General features: G+C 48.1%; 1 protein-coding gene across 1 annotated transcript in view; it reads right to left on the bottom strand.

Annotated features, from left to right (window-relative positions):
• The window catches only part of LOC127443113 (glypican-1-like), a 133,240-nt gene that overhangs the window by 47,377 nt on the left and 66,145 nt on the right, over window positions 1-19,718 (bottom strand). Inside the window, exon 2 of the mRNA XM_051701632.1 lies at window positions 15,792-15,950. Coding sequence (XP_051557592.1) covers window positions 15,792-15,950 — 159 coding nt within the window. The remainder of the gene's footprint in view (window positions 1-15,791; window positions 15,951-19,718) is intronic.

The raw sequence follows: 19,718 nt of genomic DNA, 5'->3' as shown, positions 1-19,718 counted from the left end.
CGTCTTCAGCTCAAAAGGAGGTGGAAGGCACTATGTGCAAGTGATACACCCGGCTGGCTATCCCGGGCTTATCCGCTTGTTGCGTGCCACTACCTGGGACGAAACCGGTTGCGCCCGGAGGTTGTAGAACCTTGCAAAGGTGTTGGGTGTTGCCCAACCCGCTGCTCTGCAAATGTCTGTTAGAGAGGCACCTCTGGCCAAGGCCCAAGAAGCTGCTACACCACAGGTAGAATGGGCTCGTAGCCCTACCGGGGGCGGCATGTTTTGGGCGAGATATGCCATAGTTATGGCGTAAACGAGCCAGTGGGCGATCCTCTGCTTGGAGACAGCGCTTCCTTTCCGCTGTGCACCAAAAGCAGACAAAGAGCTGCTCAGAGATTCTAAAGCTCTGCGTGCGATCCAAATAGATGCGTAAAGCATGCACCGGACACAGCGATGACAGGGCTGGGTCTGCCTCCTCCTGGGGCAGCACTTGCAGGTTCACCACCTAGTCCCTAAAGGGGTGGTGGGAACCTTGGGCACACAGCCCGGTCAGGGTCTCAGGATCACGTGAGAGTAACCTGGACTGAACTCCAGGCACGTTTCACTGACAGAGAACGCTTGCAGGTCACCTACCCTCTTGATGGAAGTGAGCACAGTCAGGAGGGCAGTCTTCAAGGAGAGTGCCTTAAGCTCGGTTGACTGCAAAGGCTCAGAAGGGGCTCTCTGTAGACCATGAAGAACTACAGAGGTCCGATGAGGGAACGAGGCACAGCCTGGAGGGATTCAGCCTCCTGGCGCCTCTTAGGAACCTGATGATCAAGTCATGCTTCCCTAAAGACTTACCGTCGAATGCGTCGTGGTGTGCTGCTATGGCAGCAACGTACACCTTCGAGGTGGAAGGGGACAGCCTCCCTTCCAACCTCTCTTGCAGGAAGGAAAGCACTGATCTGACTGCGCATTTCTGGGGGTCTTCCCGACGGGAAGAACACCACTTAGCGAACAGACGCCACTTAAAGGCATACAGGTGCCTCATAGAGGGAGCCCAAGCCTGAGTGATCGTGTCTACCATCGCAGGTGGGAGACAGCTTAGGTTTTCCACGTCCCGTCCAGGGGCCAGACATGGAGATTCCAGAGGTCTGGGTGCGGGTGCCGGATGGTGCCCCTTCCCTGAGAAAGAAGGTCCTTCCTCAGGGGAATTTGCCAGGGGGGAGCTGTCACGAGGAGCGTGAGGTCCGAGGACCACGTCTGGGCGGGCCAGTAGGGTGCTACCAGGACGACCTGCTCCTCATCCTCCCTGACCTTGCACAGGGTCTGTGCAAGCAGGCTCACTGGGGGAAACGTATATTTGCGAATGCCAGGGGGCCAGCTGTGTGCCAGCGCGTCTATGCCGAGGCGGGCAGTGGGGAGGATTCTTGGGAGGCGAACAGGTGCACCTGTGCCTGTCGAATCGACTCCAAATCAGCTGGACCACCTGAAGGTGGAGTCTCCACTCTCCCTTGAGGGTAACCTGTTGTGACGGCGCGTCCGCCGTAGTGTTGAGGTTGCCCGGGATGTGAGTGGCTTGCAGTGACTTGAGGTGCTGCTGACTCCAGAGGAGGAGATGGCGAGTGAGTTCTGACATACAACGAGAGCGCAACCCACCTTGGCGGTTGACATATGCTAACGTTGTCGTGTTGTCTGTCTGAACTAACATGTGCTTGCCCTGGATCAATGGCCGAAACCTCCGCAGGGTGAGCAGAATTGCCAGTAACTTGAGGCAGTTGATGTGCCAATGCAGTCGCGGACCCGTCCAGAGGCCGGCGGCTGCGTGCCCATTGCAAACAGCGCCCCAGCCCATTTTGGAGGTGTCTGTCGTGACCACAACGCGCCTGGTGACCAGTTCTAGGGGAACACCTGCTCGTAGAAATGAGAGGTCGGTCCAAGGGCTGAAAAGACGGTGACAGACCGACATAATGGCCACGCGGTGTGTCCCGTGGCGCCATGCCCGTCTCGGGACTCAAGTCTGGAGCAAGTGCTGAAGCGGCCTCATATGCATCAACCCGAGCGGGGTGGCCACAGCCGAGGATGCCATATGCCCCAGGAGCCTCTGAAAAAGTTTCAGTGGAACCGCTGTTTTCTGTTTGAACGCCTTCAAACAGGCCAGCACTGACTGGGCGCGCTCATTCGTCCAACTCCAAACCAAGAAAAGAGATGCTCTGAACTGGGAGGAGCTTGCTCTTTTCCCAGTTGACCCAAAGCCCTAGTCGGCTGACGTGTGAGAGCACCAGGTCCCTGTGTGCGCATAACACGTCTCGAGAGTGAGCTAAGATTAGCCAGTCATCGAGATAGTTGAGAATGCGAATGCCCACCTCCCTTAGCGGGACAAGGGCAGCCTCTGCGATCTTCGTAAAGACGCGAGGAGACAGGGACAGGCCGAAAGGGAGGACTTTGTACTGATATGCCTGACCCTCGAACGCGAACCACAGGAAGGGTCTGTGTCGAGGAAGGATCGAGACGTGAATGTACGCATCCTTCAGGTCTACCGCCGCGAACCAATCTTGATGCCGGACGCTCGCTAGAATGAATCTTTGCGTCAGCATCTTGAACGGGAGTCTGTGTAAAGCCCGGTTCAGTACTCGCAGGTCCAAGATTGGCCACAACCCACCACCTTTTTTCGGTACAATGAAGTAGGGGCTGTAAAACCCTTTCTTCATCTCGGCTGGAGGGACAGGTTCTATCGCGTCCTTCCGTAGAAGGGTAGCGATCTCCACGCAAGGTAGCAGCGTTTTCGTCTTTCACCAAGGTGAAGTGGACACAGCTGAACCTGGGCGGATGCCCGGCGAAGTGAATATGCAGCCGAGTCGGATGGTCCAGACCAGCCCTCATGACGGATTGGAAGGCACAAGCCATGCGTCCAAGTTCCGCACAAGGGGGACCAAAGGGACAACGTCATCGGATGTACTGGCAGGTGGGGCCTTGCGGCGGGGCGGAGCTCGAGGTGCCACACCACGTCGTGGCCGTGCTGAGTCTAAGGACATCGAAGCACTTACCTGGCTCCTTGTGACCACCCCTGGAACAGCCTGGGACGGGGGAGGAAGAGGCCTGTCCTCGTGACCCATGGAGACTGTCACATCGGGGGCGGATTTGTGCCATAGCTGGGCGCTCAGGGGCGGGAGACCGCCGCTGGAGCGCCAACCTGCCAAATGGAGTGGTGGACGGTGGTCGTGATGCCAGCCGTTCACACCGGATACGTGACCCAGGGAACAAGGAAACCGCTCTTGCTGAGCTCTTGAGCACTGCAGCCACTTGGGCATGCAGCGCAATTAAATGCAAAAGGTAACAAAAAGATGAAGATCTGCTTACCAGCTCCAGAGCAGCGGGTTTCGTTGTCCCTGGGTCGCCCGTCTCAAGGGCGCTTTGAAGCCTTTCACGGGTTCTGGGCGGCCGCGAGATTTGTGGCGTCTGCTTCCTGTGGTGGGCTCCACGCCGGGGCTGGGCCGAAGGGGCGGGCTGTGGCGGAGCCGGTGCAGTCACCGCAGGGGGACGCCCTTGGCGATGAGTAGACGGGGTGCGGGATCTTGAGCCACTCCGGGGCAGGATATGCCAGCTAGCATCCATCTACTGCTCTACCATCGAGAACTGCTGGGCAAAGTCCTCGACGGTGTCGCCAAATAGGACCGCCTGGGAAATGGGGGCAGCAAGGAATCGTGTCTTGTCGGCCTCACCCATCTCGACCAGGTTGAGCCAAAGGCGGCGCTCATGGACCACTAGTGTGGCCATCGTCCGCCCGAGAGGCCGTGCCGTGACCTCTGTCGCTCGGAGAGCGAGGTCGGTCGCCGAGCGAGGTCGGTCGCCGAGCGTAGTCCCTGCATCAATCCCGGGGTGGAACTACCCTCGTGCAGTGCCTTTAGCACCTTGGCGGACTTGCAGGAGAGCCATGGCGTGCAGGGCGGAGGTGGCTTGTCCAGCGGCACCGTAGGCCTTGGCCGTTAGAGACGACATAAACCTACAAGCCTTGGACGGGGACAAATGTCTGATTGAGGTCACTCTAATACCTTGACTTTGTTGTCCTTAAGCCATTTTGCCATAACTTTTGAGGTATGCTTGGGGTCATTGTCCATTTGGAAGACTCATTTGCAACCGAGCTTTAACTTCCTGGCTGATGTCTTGAGATTTTGCTTCAATATATCCACATAATTTTCCATCCTCATGATGCCATCTATTTTGTGAAGTGCACCAGTCCCTCCTGCAGCAAAGCACCTGCACAACATGATGCTGCCACCCCCATGTTTCACAGTTGGGATGGTGTTCTTCGGCTTGCAAGCCTCACCCTTTTTCCTCCAAACATAACGATGGTCATTATAGCCAAACAGTTAAATTTTTGTTTCATTAGACCAGAGGACATTTCTCCAAAAATTAAGATCTTTGTCTCCATGTGCACATGCAAACTGTAGTCTGGCTTTTTATGGCAGTTTTGTAGCATTGGCTTCTTCCTTGCTTAGTAGCCTTTCAGGTTATGTTGCTATAGGACTCGTTTTACTGTGGATATAGATACTTGTCTACCTTTTTCCTCCAGCATCTTCACAAGGTCCTTTGCTGTTGTTCTGGGATTGATTTGCACTTTTCGCACCAAACTATGTTCATCTCTAGGAGACAGAATTTGTCTCCTTCCTGAGCGGTATGATGGCTGCATGGTCCCATGCATACTATTGTTTGTACAGATGAACATGGTACCATCAGGCATTTGGAAATTGCTCCCAATGATGAACCAGACTTGTGGAGGTCCACAATTTTTTGTGCCTGATTTCTTTTGATTTTCCCATGATTTCAAGCAAAGAGGCTTTGAGTTTGTAGGTAGGCCTTAAAATACATCCACAGGTACACCTCCAATTCAGTACACCTCTATCAGAAACTAATTGGCTAATTGTCAATTGTCTAAAAGCTTGACATCATTTTCTGGAATTTTCCAAGCTGCTTAAAGGCACAGTTAACTTAGTGTAGGTAAACATCTGACCTACTGGAATTGTGATACAGTCAATTAAAAGTGAAACATTCTGTCTGTAAACAATTGTTGGAAATAATTACTCATGTCATGCACAAAGTAGATGTCCTAAACAACTTGCCAAAACTATAGTTTGCTAATATTAAATCTGTGGAGTGGTTAAAAAATGAGTTTTAATGACTTCAACCTAAGTGTATGTAAACTTCTGACTTCAACTGTATGTTTTAAGTTAACCTAAAAGGTAAAGTTAATCTATAGTAAATATAATTAACTGTTCTGTATATAAAAGCAATGGAAGTCAATGGTCTCTATTTACATAGTTAAGTAAAAGTGTGTGTTACTTTCAGAAAGGATCCCCTGCTGCAAACAGCCGCTCATAAATTCCTAAATACCACTGATAATCTCCTCACTTTTTAAGAGAATCCAATATCCAACACATACCCACTGCATACACATTCACACACACACACACACACACACACACACACACACACACACACACACACACCCTAAAAACACATTCACAGTCATACTTAACCTCCAGAAACAGACTCAAAACAGCTCATTACCCTCAAACATACTCTTAGCTCTGATACTAAGAAGGAAAAAATCTCCAAGAGAAAACACATTGAACTCCCACCAAACGGCACACACCTGATGACAGACAGACTGGTAGATAGACAGACAGACAGATAGAAAAAGATGAGGTCAGATTACAGTCAAGGCACACAAGAGATTAGAATCTTATCTACACTGCTCTTCACTGCCTCAAGTTTCCTCTTCTGAAAGACTCTGTTTCAATTAATTTTACAAAGCTATTAAATTGAAACTTGAAAAATGCGAGAGGAAGAGAGAAAGAAAATCTGAAATCAATGTAGAAATGAAAACTGTCTCTGAGATATATGATTCAGGAGACTTACAGTCAATTTGTTAAGAAAAAAATTACTTTTACAGTTAGTATGGAGACAAGTTTCCACGTCTTTGACAGCAGACCTGATTCAGAGAAGCTATTTTATTACACTCAAATTCCAAGATATTCCAATTTTCAGTGTGATTAAGCTTGTAGCCAGGGTACCAAATAAAATTGCCAAATGAGAGTTAAAATTGCCTTTTTGCCAGTAAATAAATTTACTTTCCAGTTGGCCATTAACTTTACAAGGAACTACAACATAATGCATTGTAATAATTTGCAAGAATGATAATTGAAAGACTGATAGACTCTAAGAATGATAATCTGAATGTCACTACAGTATGTTACAAATTTAACAACTGTAAATGTTTATTCAAACATTGACTATCAGATGCTTATTGTCACGGTTTGTGTAGGAATGAGGCGAGAGGATCCAAATGCAGCACTTTTAATGGATAACAAACAGAAGGAGGTAAATCAACGAAGAAGGTAAACAAACTAAACAGCAGTATGCTGGCTTACAATGCTCTACATACAAACAAGAACTGACAAAGGAACAAAGGACAAAGAGGGCATATACACACACACAAGGGCTTGCAAGACAACGAGGAACATATGTGATACAATTAGGGCAAAGGAACTGAAGACAGAGACAATGGAGGGAAACAAAGGAACTTTGGACTCTCTACAGGAGTCCAATATGTGGCCATAAATGCGGACAGGGGCAGGGGAAAGGCCTCCATGGCCGTGGATGCTGGCAATGGCAGGGAACGGCCTCCGTGGCCATGAGCACTGACAGTGGTGGGGGATCAGGAAAACAGGACAGAACTGGCCAAGAGGGTCAAGGGGCAGAGCCGCAGGAGGTAGAGGCTCCGAGGGCAGAGATGCCAGGGATGGTGACTCAGGAGATAGAGCTGCAGGATGCAAGGGCTCAGGGGGCGTAGCTGCAGGAGGCGGAGGCTCAAGAGGCAGAGCAGCTGGAAGTTCAGAGGGCGGTGCCACAGGAGGCTCAAGAGGCAGAGTAGCTGGAAGTACAGGAGGAGGTGCCTCAGGAGGCGAAGCGGACGGAGCCGTAGGATTGTCAGTATGCAGAGTTGGAGGAGTGACAGGAGGCGGAGCAGACCGAGCCGCAGCTTCAGTAGATGGAAGATTCGGGCTGTGAAGCCGTGGAAGACTCGGGGGGGCGGAACCACTGGAGGAGGAGCGGTATGTGGAAGGGCCTCTGTCGAGGGGGTCTCCGGAACCACCGGAGCTAGGAGCAGAGGAGCCACATCCACCTCCTGGTGGTCAGCAGCGGACAAAGTTTGAGCAGCTGGTAAGGGCTGGCAGGTGGGAGAAGTGAAGTTGTGTTACCACAGCCCGAGTAGGAACCACTCCTCCATGATTTCAAAGACTCAATCTACCTGGGGATCTTCCCATAACTTCCAAACCACAGGCTCATCTAGTCCAGACAGGAAGAGGTATATCAGGGCGGCCTAATTATAACCCAAGCCTCGAGCCGCATCGAAGAGTAACTCGTCATAAACACCAAAAGTGTGGTTGCCTTGATGCCAGCTACCTGGATTGCAGCCCAAGGCCAAGTCATGGGAGTCCGGTTCCTGATGGACTGGATTAGGAGTTAAGAAAATGCGCATTGCCGCCGCTGGGTCCATTTTGTCGGTTGGTCTTTCTGTCACGGTTTGTGTAGGGATAAGGCGAGAGAGAGGATCCAAATGCAGTTCTTTTAATGGATAACAAATAGAAGGAGGTAAATCAACAAAGAAGGTAAACATATACTAAACAGCAGTATGCTGGCTTACAATGCTCTACATACAAACAAGAACACACAAAGGAACAAGGAACAAGAGGACATATATACACACAAGGGCTAACAAGATGACGAGGAACACCTGTGATACAATTAGGGTAAAGGAACTGACAATGGACAATGGAGGGAAACAAAGGAACTTTCAAAATAAGAGTCTTAACAAACTTTCAAATTAAGAGTCTCTACAGGAGTACAATACATGACACTTATGTAGAATGACTAAAGCTTTCTCTTAAAAAACTCCATGTGGTGAAACATGGAATATTCTTGTTTTAAGCCACCGATGTTACAATGGCCTGCCCTGTTTGTCACAAATTTGCAAGGAAAAACAGCTAAACAATCATATTGTCATAGGAAGAAAAATATATTTGTAATTAATATAATGCAACAGTTCCATGGTTACTAAGACATATTTACAATATTTATATATTAAAATTAAAATGTATTTATTATGTAGTATAATATTTCTATGTTTTCTCACTGCACCCAACATTGGCAGGTCATAGATGTAGAAAAAGTTAATTGTGGAGACTGTGGTTTTGCAAATCTGCACACACACTAGCACAAGCAAACATCCACACTTAAAAACAATACACACACAACAATACCCTGGGTGTAATCCTCCATATGTGCTTACTGAGCCAGGCATAATTAATACTAGGAAAAGCTCACACACACACTTTGTCCCAACCAGGGGTGTGTTTCCCAAAAGCATCGTTAGCCAACTATGGTCACAATTTCCATCGTTCACAACATAATTCAATGATTTGGTGTTTCCCAAAACCATAGTTCTAACATTCACAAACGAACTACAGCTCTCCATTTGTGGTTAGAAGCATAGTTTCTTATTAGTTTGCTGTTTGGACATACTGTAATTTGACTTTATTGAGGCTCCTATATCAAGAGTTTGACAATGTTTGCATGCACTTAAGAAAACTGTTTATTCCAGGGTTTTGCAGAATGCGGCTTTCTGAAACGTCACCATTTATCACACACAATTTCTGTGATGTGTTAATGTTAACGCATAAGTGCCGTTTATATGTTTTGAAGAATGCACATATGCGTATGTGATCGAGTGCATTGGGGGAACCCCGAAGTCTGATGTAGAGGGAAACCCATTTATTGCAGCATATGTATCTATACAGTGCATGCAGCTTTCCTGCATTAAGCAGCTTTCTGATGTATGTGTAAATGAGCTTTATTTTTTTTTAATGCCCAATTTTGGAATGCCCATTTCCCACTACTTACTAGGTCCTCATGGTGGTGCGGTTACTCACCTCAATTCGGGTGGCAGAGGACAAGTCTCAGTTGCCTCCGCTTCTGACACCGTCAATCTGTGCATCTTATCACGTGGCTCATTGTGCATGACACCACAGAGACTCCGCATGTGGAGGCTCATGCTATTCTCTGCAATCCACGCACAACTTACCATGCACCCTATTGAGAGTGAGAACCACTTAATCGTGACCACGAGGAGGTTATCCCATGTGATTCTACCCTCCCTAGCAACTGGGCCAATTTGTTTGCTTAGGAGACCTGGCTGGAGTCACTCAGCACACCCTGGATTCGAACTCGTGACTCCAGGGGTGGTAGTCAGCGTCAATTCTCATTGAGCTACCCAGGCCCTGTAAATGAGCTTTAATAATATAATATTCTAGAAAATTATTGCTCCACCCCATGCGTAATGTCATTAATGACAGCTCTATGTTGTTAAACCAACATGGTTTGAACGATGGAAGTGCAACATAGTTACTATGGTTTCAGAAACCAGTCATGACTAGCTAGTTAATTTCTCTAACTATGCATTGTATTATGGAGGTTAAGCAGTGAGTTACGCCATTGTATGGGAAATGCACCCCAGATCTTTTCCTCCTCCTGCCATAGCACTTGGAAAATAGTCACAGTGTCAGGATTAGAAACCAAAACTCACACAAGGGGGAAAAAACAAACATAAACTACCCCAAAGGGGAAAAAAGGGTAATCCAGGATGGGGCAGAGGGAATCAGGACCGACCGGACTGAAACAGGAACCAGGTAGGGGAAGCAGGACCAACAGGGAATAAACATGACCGGCCGACTGAACACACAAGACCGACTAAGTACACAAGATGAACTGGCACTGGACAGCACACACTAAGAGGCTAAAATAGGGTGAGAAATCAAACGGGTTAACAGGGGACAGGTGAGGCAAATAAACTAATAATAAGCAAACAAGGAGGCGGGATATGACATAAGACAGTGAGAGACGTGGCAATGCAGAAACAAAACAAGCCACGTGCTGAGCGCACATAGCCAAGACAATAAGGCAATATATGCCCATGTCAACCGACAAACAAGATGAGAGAATGCGTAGCAACACCAAACAAAGCAGTGCCACACATTCTCACACTTAACAAAACCCGAATGTACATCGCGAGGCATGCTACAGGTGACAAAAACAAGACAGGACACCTGTGCGAGAGTTCGACCACACACAAACCCAAAATCTCAGACCGAAGTGACCGAACCTCAGCACAACGTGAAGACAGCTCGCGACCCGGGCGCGCAGCGCAAAGTGAGTGCAATGCGCATCCACAAGAGACAGACACAGAACATGGAGCATGAGTGTCCAGATCCCGACACAAACCGAAACCGAACCAGACAGGGAAGTCAGGATCCAGACACCATGCTCTGGACATGTAACAAGACAGACCAAAGAGCGCATGGCAGGTAATTCAACCGAAACCGTGTGCTCACACAAAGACAGACAATGAAACACAAGACAGACATGGGACGACGATGCCATGGTCCTGTCGGACAAAAACCCAAACTGACAGAGTGTCAGGACTGTGACATTAACCCCCCCACAAAGGGACGCCTCCTGGTGTCCCAAAACGGGAACATCAAACAATACACAAGACAAACAAAATGAGCACTAACACAAATCAGAAAACGCAACAAAAAGGGAGGGAAAGGAGGGAAACCAGGGAGCGAGCTTAAGGAAAGGGGGGGTTCTGGGAGGAGGCCTCAGGACAGAGGTGGGGTATGGCGGCCTGGGAGGTGGCCTCAGGGCAGAGGCAGTGTCTGGTGGCCCGGGAGGTAGCCTCAGGGCAGAGGGGACAGAGTACTGGGAGGTGGCCGCTGGACAGGAGTCACAGGACTGGGTGGCGGCTGGACAGGGTTCAGGAGGGAACGGCTCAAGCAGAGCTGTGGAAAGCTCAGGCGGTGGAGCCATGGAAGGCTCGGGGGCAGAGCCACTGAATTCACAGAAGGTGGAGCCGCAAGGGGCTCAGAGGGTGGAGCCATGGAAGGCTCAGAGGGTTCGGAGGTCAAGAAGGCCTGGAATGCATATGCTGGCTCTGGGATGGGCGAGGCTTCAGGGACTTGCCCTTTGACCGTGGCAGACGTGGGCGCTGGCACATTGACCGTGGCTGGCATGGGCGCTGGCTGGTTGACTGTGGCAGGCGTGAGCACCAGCCATGGCAGGGGAATGTCCTCTATGGCCGTGAACTCTGGCAGTGACTGGGGAACAGCCTTCGTGGTCTTGAGAACTGGCATCTGCAACTTTGAAATGGCCTCCGTGGCCGTGAGCACTGGCAGGGAAGGGGGAATGGCCTCCGTGGCCGTGGGCACTGGCAGCGGCAAGGGAGCAACCTCTGTGGTCGTGAACACAGGCAGTGACTGGGGAATGACATCTGTGGTCGTGAGCATGGTCAGTGACAGGGGAATGACATCCGTAGTTGTGGGCACTGGCAGAGAAACAGCTTCCATGGATCTGAGCACAGGCAGTGACAGGGGAACGACCTCCATGGTCGTGGGCACTGGCAGAGACAGGTGAACAGCCTCCATGGCTGTGAGCACAGGCAGTGACAAGGGAACAACCTACATGGTTGAGGGCACTGGCAGTGGCAGGGGAATGACCTCTGGGGCCATAAGTGCTGGCAGCGGGAAGGGAACGGCTTCCATTGCCATTGGCAGCAACAGGAGAATGGCTTCCATGGCCATGGATGCTGGTAGCGCAGGGGAACGGCCTCCGTGGCTGTGGGCACTGGCAACGGCAGGGGAACGGCCTCCGTGGCTGTGGGCGCTGGCAACGGCAGGGGAATGGCCTCCATGGCTGTGGGTGCTGACAGCAGCAGGGGAACGGCCTCCATGGCCATGGACGCTGGCAGCGGCAGGGGAATGGCCTCTGTAACTGTGGCTGCTGGCAGCGGCAGGGGAACGGCCTCCGTGGCCGCTGGCAGCGACTGAGGAGTAGGTGCCCTTTTCCTCCTCCTCCTCTTCCGGGTGGTGAGGAGTTCTGCTGCTGTGACAGCCTCCGCCTCTTGGTAGTCAGCAGCGGGAACAACCACTGCCTCCAGGCGGTCAGCAGTGGTGGACTCGGCCGATGGGCTGGGCTTCCCTCTCCACTTCCTCCTTGGAGGTGCAGGGGTGTGCCCTCATCCTCGGATTGGGATGAGGATGGGAGGTCTCCTGAGGCAGCAGCTGTGATAACTTCCTCCCATTTAAGGGCTTGCCTGAATGCCTTGAGAAACTCATCCTCACCCCGTTCTGGGACACAAGATCTAATAGGTTAATTCAGACCTGCCCAAAAAATATCAGTTAGGCAGGTCTGATTATATCCCAGACCCGAGGACAATGACAAAAACTCCAGGGCATATCCCCACACGGACTTGTCCTCCTGCCTTACCCCACGCAGCCTCTTGACTTGCTCTGCATGCTGCTGAGCAGGAGAACCAGTTGATGGAAAAAAAAAAAAAACTCTGCTGGGTCCAACTTGGCCAGTTCATATTGTCAGGATTAGCAGAGAATAATGAGGATCAGGACCCAAACGCAGAGTGAAAATAAACAGGGAATTTATTAATACAAAAAAAATCATAAAACAAACCAAAATGGGGGAAAAACATACACAAACTACCCTAAAGGGGAAAAAGGGTAATCCAGGCTGGGGCAGAAGGAAACAGGACTGACCGGACTGAAACAGGTACCAGTTAGGGGAAACAGGTCTGACAGGGAATATACAAAACTGACCAACTGAACACACAAGACTGACTAGGTACACAAGACGAACTGACACTGGACAGCACACATGAGGAGGCTAAAATAGGGAGAGAAATCAAATGGGTTAACAGGGGACACGTGAGGCAAATGAACTAGGAGGCGGGGTATGACGTAAGACAGAGAGACACGTGGCAATGCAGAAACAAAACAAAGCCATGTGCTCTCACAAGACAACAAAACACCCGAATGGCATGAGTGCACATTGCCAAGACAATAAGGCAATATATGCCCATGCCAACCGACAAACAAGATGAGATAATGCATAGAATGCCAAATAAAGCGATGCAATGCATTCTCACACTAAACAAAACCTGAGTGTACATCGTGAGGCAAATGCCACAAGATGCATTCTACAGGTGACAAACACAAAACAGGACACCTGTGCACAAACCCGAAATCTCAGACCGAAGTGACCGAACTTCAGCACAATGTGAAGACAGCTTACGTCCCAGACACACAGCACAAAGCGAGTGCAATGCGCGTCCGTGGTCACGAGAGACAGACACAGAACATGGAGCATGAGTGTCCGGATCCCGACACAGACCGAAACTGAACCAGACAGGGAAGTCAGGATCCAGACACCATGCTCTGGACATGAAACACAAGACAGCTCATGACCCGGGCACACAGCCCAATGCGAGCGCAACGTGAGGTGCACCTGTGCTCATGAGGGACAGACATAAACTACTGACATGAGTGCATGCCTCCAAAATGACATAAGCATGATGCACCCACGTCAATAACAGACAGAACATGGAGCATGAGTGTTCCCGACACAGACCGAAACCGAACCTGACAGGAAGTAAGGATCCAGACACCATGCTCCGGACATGAAACAAGACAGACCGAAGAGTGTGTGTGTGTGTGTGTGTGTGTGTGTGTGTGTGTGTGTGTGATTGTGTTTGTGTTTGTACACACTGACTTGCTATTAACCCCAAAACTGGCACTAACAACAGAAAATATGTTAATGATCTTTCTCTAATTAAAGTACCCAAATCACCAACTGTACAATAATACAGATTACTCACGAAATGTCCAATGTCTTAATTCAAAATATAAAGAAAACATGTTGTGACATAATTTTAATGACAATAAAGACCCACCCCACCCTTCCAATTCTCAGCTGCCTAAAGTAATGTGAAAAAAAATCTCATTCTCATTAATGTAATGTTAAAAATAAGTATATTATTATTATGATTATTAGGCATATTATTGTTACTTTATTATTATTATTATTACATTTTAAAGTATATCCAGTATATCAGGGTGTCATTCTGCCTGTAAAAATTATTGTGTTTGTATTACATTAATGACAGTTTAATGGAGAAATGTGCTTAGTTGTTGTGACAATAATGTAATAATGCAAAAAAAATCTCAATGGTCCTAAAAAGGCTTCATTTCTTTATACAAAGTATATTTCTTTCTCTTTTTTTATTTGGTGTGAAAAATCACCTGGAGATTTCTTAGTGAGATTCACCCAAATGACAAAGCAAGAACACACACACACACACACATAAAAACACTTGAGTAAAACACTTGCACATGAAGAGAAAGAAAGTGCTGGGATTTTGAAGACAGACTGATAAAGAGAGAGAAAAGGAAAGACAAAGACACACATATATAGTGAGATGGTGTATGGCAAAACACTTGGCTTGAGGGCTCTCTCTCTCTCTCTCATCACTCAGGTACAGTGAGGAGATCATCTACATGCACAGTATTAAACAGACGTGCACGCACACACACACAAACAAACGCCATCTGTCTAATGCCATTAGGAGGTTTTATCAGAGTGGCTCTGAGTATGAAGCACAGGTCAGGCCAATTATGATTCACAAGTTCTCGATTCGATTCTGATGTTATTGAATTCTGATGCATTTGGATATATTTCAGTTATAATGTCAATTTTGCTTACATATGATAGAAATTCTCTCTCAGCTAATGCTGTAAATTATTCAGTGAACTTTCTTACTTGGTACATTATGAAAATGGTAACACTTTACAATAAGGTTCCATTCATTAATGTAAGTTAATGCATTAGGTATCATAAACTAACAAAGAACAATATATTTTTTTTTTCAGAACTGATTAATCTTTGTTAATGTTAGTTAATAAAAATACAATTGTTCGTTGTTAGTTCACGTTAGTTCGTAGTGAATTAAGTAATGTTACCATATACAACTTTTGATTTAAAAAACGTATTACTATATGCTGAAATTAACAAGATTAATAAATGCTGTAATGGTATTGTTCATTGTTAGTTGATGTTAACTTAATGTTAACTAATGTTAACAAATTGAACCCTATTGTAAAGTGTTACCACGAAAATATTAATTAAAAAAATAAACAACAGTGCCCAAACTATGCCATTCAATTGCTATTTGTTTTACAGAAATAGAAAAATGTTGTATTGTACTCTATTATTGTATTATTACAATAATACAATAATTAAAACAACCAAAACTGAAGTAAACTTTAAAGTAAAAGTATAAGATTGATCTTGGAATTTTAAGAATCAATATCGGGATGGTTCAAATGAAGATCACGATTAAGCGAAAAATCAACAACAACAAGGTCTGTTTAATTCTAATGGTCTCTCTGAGAGTGGAAAATAGTCAAGAGTAATCAAATAAATCATTTTGGTGCAAAAAATAAAATAAAAAATACTAACATTATAAGTGGATGTCTGGGGAAAATAACTCCAATAAAAGTGTAGAATATGGCCTCTTTACACCATGACTGATATTATACACTGTAATTTGTCTCTCATTATCCTTATCTATATATGAGAAAAACATTTGATATTCTTATATGACTAAATATTATTTATACTAAGTCACACATATATGATCCTAATATTTTTTGCCTTTAGCTGAATGCCATGTTAAGTATATCCCTGATGGTTAATTTTCTTTTTCTCAAAATAGTAGTAAGCACGAGAATTAGCTCAGTGGGCCAGTTCTTCTCAAACCCATGTGCTGAGTAATGGTAAAGAGGCCATTTTGAAACAAGGTCACAGAACTCAGCTTCCAGACACACACACATAGACATACAGTTGGCTTGGGTGCAACTCACCATCAAAACTCTTGTATTGGCCATTGAGAGAGGCCTGTAAGGTGCGTCCAGACTCTCTGACTTGCCTCTCAAACTCTTGTCTACTTAGGTTCACAAGGTTCTCCTCCATTGCAGTGGTGCAGCAGGTGTAACTCTGAGGACACACCCGCATGTGCTCACCTGTGAGAAAGACAATTAATAATGTTATCATGAACATCATTATACATGCATTTAACTATGCAATATCTGAAATGTAGTCATACTGTTCCACGAGAGAGAGATGCGTACATTACAATTACAGTACATTACAGTACATGCAAATTTAAAATAAATGTTTGCAACGGATACTTTTGTGTATATTGTCTTATTTGTGTATATTCTCTTAAAGGTGCAATAAGTGTCATTGGCCAATACCACAGACCTATCAGTGTAAATTCAGAGGCTGTTTAAGTTATTAAACAGTCGTGCTACTTTTGTTTGTGGTATTTCAATGTAAAAAACTGTGTCTTATTCACTAGCTCCTGCAATATAGTTTAAGCAGACACAATCGGTGTTTAAATAGTGCTGCATCTTGAGTATTTAAATAATACACAACACACCTCTTTTCTATGTAAATTAGGCTCATTAAAGATTGTGCTTCATTCACAAAACTCTGCAATAACCATCACGCTATTACCACCTGGGAAAAGCAACGGTGAACTGAATTTTATATAAAGATATGTTTTTCTATTGATAATGTCCGCAAGATTGGAAATTGAGCCATGCAAATTGCATTCAGAACAGATTTTATGGCTGTGTTTGTGCCGTTGCCTGATCTGCATAATTACTTTAGTGAATCAGTGCTAAACTAGCGCAGACAGCACGTGCAAATAAACTGCGCTTTTACCAGATTCAATGCATTCCCTCCTCAGTGTCATGCAACAGCTTAAGCAAACATTTTCACAGGTATATTTGTCACCCATTATTAATTTACTTTGCATTCGAAATTGTCAGTTAATAGAGGGTTTACCAAAATAAGGCGAGTAGTAATTGGCTGGTATGTCTGTTTGTCTGTCTGTCTATCTATCTATCTATCTATCTATTTTTATTTATCTGTATATCTCACACACACACACACACACACACACACACACACACACATTCAAAAGGAAGACCATTCCAGATCTGATGTATCTGTTTTCCTGGCTTATATACAGGTATCTGCTGTAAAGACTGAATTAAAGCAAGAGAGGGCTGCATAGCCGCAGACCGGTCAGAATGCCAATGATGACCCCTGTCCACCATTGTAAGAGCCTGCAATGGGCACGCGAGTGTCAGAACTGGACCTTGGAGCAGTGGAAGAAGGTCGCCTGGTCTGATGAGTCCTGTTTCCTTTACATCACGTGGACGGCTGTGTACGTGAGTGCCATTTACCTGGGGAAGTGATGGCACCAGGATGCACTGCGGGAAGATGACAAGCCGGGGGAGGGAGTGTGATGCTCTGGGCAATGTTCTGCTGGGTATTTTGAGTGGAAATACATCACATGGTCTTGCTGAGCTTTGTCGGAAGTATGTCATGTGGAGAAGTCCCACGGTAGGTCCTACCCTATGGAGGAGGAGTTTCTACAAACATGGTGACTGTGGCAGAGGGGCCTTTGCTCAAGGAAGACGCAGTTTACCAACAGGGAAACAAATTAGCAGAAGATATACGTCGCATGTGGTTACCTGTGGGGAACCAACACATGCGGAGCACCTACCCCAGTACAGGGCTTAGTTAGCACATGTACTGAGCCAGCAGCGAGTTTCTCCGCGAACTCGTCTGCCACAGGGCTCGGAGGAAATCATCCAGTGAACACAGTTTTGTGAACACTTCTGGGAGTCAACAGTGCACGTCTTCAGCTCAGGGGAGGTGAAAGGTGCTATGCTAAAGCGATACACCCGGCCAGCTGTCCCGGACTTACCTGCTTGTGCCTGCCACTTCATGGGACGAAACAATTTCCACCCAGAGATTGTAGAACCTTGCAAGGTGTTGGGTGTTGCCCAGCCCGCTGCTCTGCCAATGTCTATTAGAGAGGTGCCAATGGTCAAGGCCCAGGAGGCCGCTACACCCCTGGTAGAATGGGCTCGTAGCCCTGCCAGGGGCGGCACATCCTGGGTGTGAAATGCCATTGTTATGGCATCATTGAGCCAGTGGGTGATCCTCTGCTTGGAGACAGCGCTTCCTTTCCGCTGTCCACCAAAGTAGACAAAGAGCTGCTCAGAGACTCTAAAGCTATGCGTGCAATCCAAATAGATGCGTAAAGCAACGTCAGGGCTGGGTCTGCCTCCTCCTGGGGCAGCGCTTGCAGGTTCACCACCTGGTCTCTGAAAGGGGTCGTGGGAACCTTGGGCACATAACCCGGTCGGGGTCTCAGGATCACGTGAGAGTAGCCCGGACCGAACTCCAGGCACGTTTCGCTGACAAAGAACGCTTGCAGGTCTCCTACCCTCTTGATGGAAGTGAGCACATTCAGGAGGGCAGGAGAGTGCCTTAAGCTCAGCTGACTGCAAGGGCTCAAAGGGGGCTCTCCGTAGACCCTTAAGAAATACAGAGAGGTCCCATGAGGGAACGAGGTGCGGTCTGAAGGGATTCAACCTCCTGGCGCCTCTCAGGAACCTGATGATCAGGTTGTGCTTCCCTAAGGACGTTCCGTCCACTGTGTCATGGTGTGCCGCTATAGCGGCTACATACACCTTCAAGGTGGAGGGGGACAGCCACCCTTCCAACCTCAAGGAAAGCACCGATCCGACTGCGCATCTCTGGGGGTCTTCGCATAGCATACAGGCACCTCGTAGAGGGGGCCCTAGCCTGAGTGATCTAGTCTACCACCGCGGGTGGTAGGCCGCTTAAGTCTTCTGCATCCCGTCCAGAGGTCTGGTTGCGGGTGCCAGATGGTGCCCTGTCCCTGAGAAAGAAGGTCCTTCCTCAGGGGAATTCGCCATTGTGGCTGTCGTGAGGAGTGTGAGGTCTGATAACCATGTCTGGCTGGGCCAGTAGGGTGCTACCAGGATGACCTGCTCCTCGTCCTCCCCGACCTTGCACAGGGTCTGTGCAAGTAGGCTCACTGGGGGAAATGCATATTTGCGAAGTCCAGGGGCAAGCTGTGTGCCAGCGCGTCTATACCGAGAGGTGCCTCGGTCAGGACGTACCAGAGCGGGCAGTGGGAGGATTCTTGGGAAGCGAACAGGTCTACCTGTGCCTGCCCGAATCGACTCCAAATCAGCTTGACCACCTGAGGGTGGAGTCTCCACTCTCCCCTGAGGGTAACCTACCATGACAGCACGTCCGCTGCAGTGTTGAGGTCGCCCAGGATGTGAGTGGCTCACAGCGACTTGAGGTGCTGCTGACTCAAGAGGAGGAGACGGCGGGCGAGATGTGACATACAATGGGAGCGTAGACCGCATTGACGGTTGATATATGCTACCGTTGCCGTGTTGTCTGTCCGAACTAACAAATGCTTGCCCTGGATCAACAGCCGAAACCTCCGCAGAGCGAGCAGAATTACCAGCAACTCGAGGCAGTTCATGTGCCAACGTAGCCACAGGCCTGTCCAGGAGCCGGCGGCTGCGTGCCCATTGCATACAGTGCCCCAGCCCATTTTGGAGGCATCTGTCGTAACCACGACGCACCTGGAGACCTGCTCTAGGGGAACGCCTGCCCATAGAAATGTGAGGTCAGTCCAAGGGCTGAAGAGGTGGTGACAGACCGGCATGATGGCCACGCAATGTGTCCCGTGGCGCCATGCCAATCTCGGGACTTGAGTCTGGAGCCAGTGCTGAAGCGGTCTCATATGCATCAACCTGAGCGGAGTGGCCACCGCTGTGGATGCCATATGTCCCAGGAGCTTCTGAAAATGTTTCAGTGGAACCGCTGTCTTCTGTCTGAACGCCTTCAAACAGGTCAGCACCGACTGTGCGCTCGTTCGTGAG

The sequence above is a fragment of the Myxocyprinus asiaticus genome, chromosome 6 (assembly GCF_019703515.2).
Source record: "Myxocyprinus asiaticus isolate MX2 ecotype Aquarium Trade chromosome 6, UBuf_Myxa_2, whole genome shotgun sequence".
NCBI lineage: Eukaryota > Metazoa > Chordata > Actinopteri > Cypriniformes > Catostomidae > Myxocyprinus > Myxocyprinus asiaticus.
Note: the sequence above shows the minus strand (reverse complement) of the source record. Positions and strands in the feature narration are given on the sequence as shown.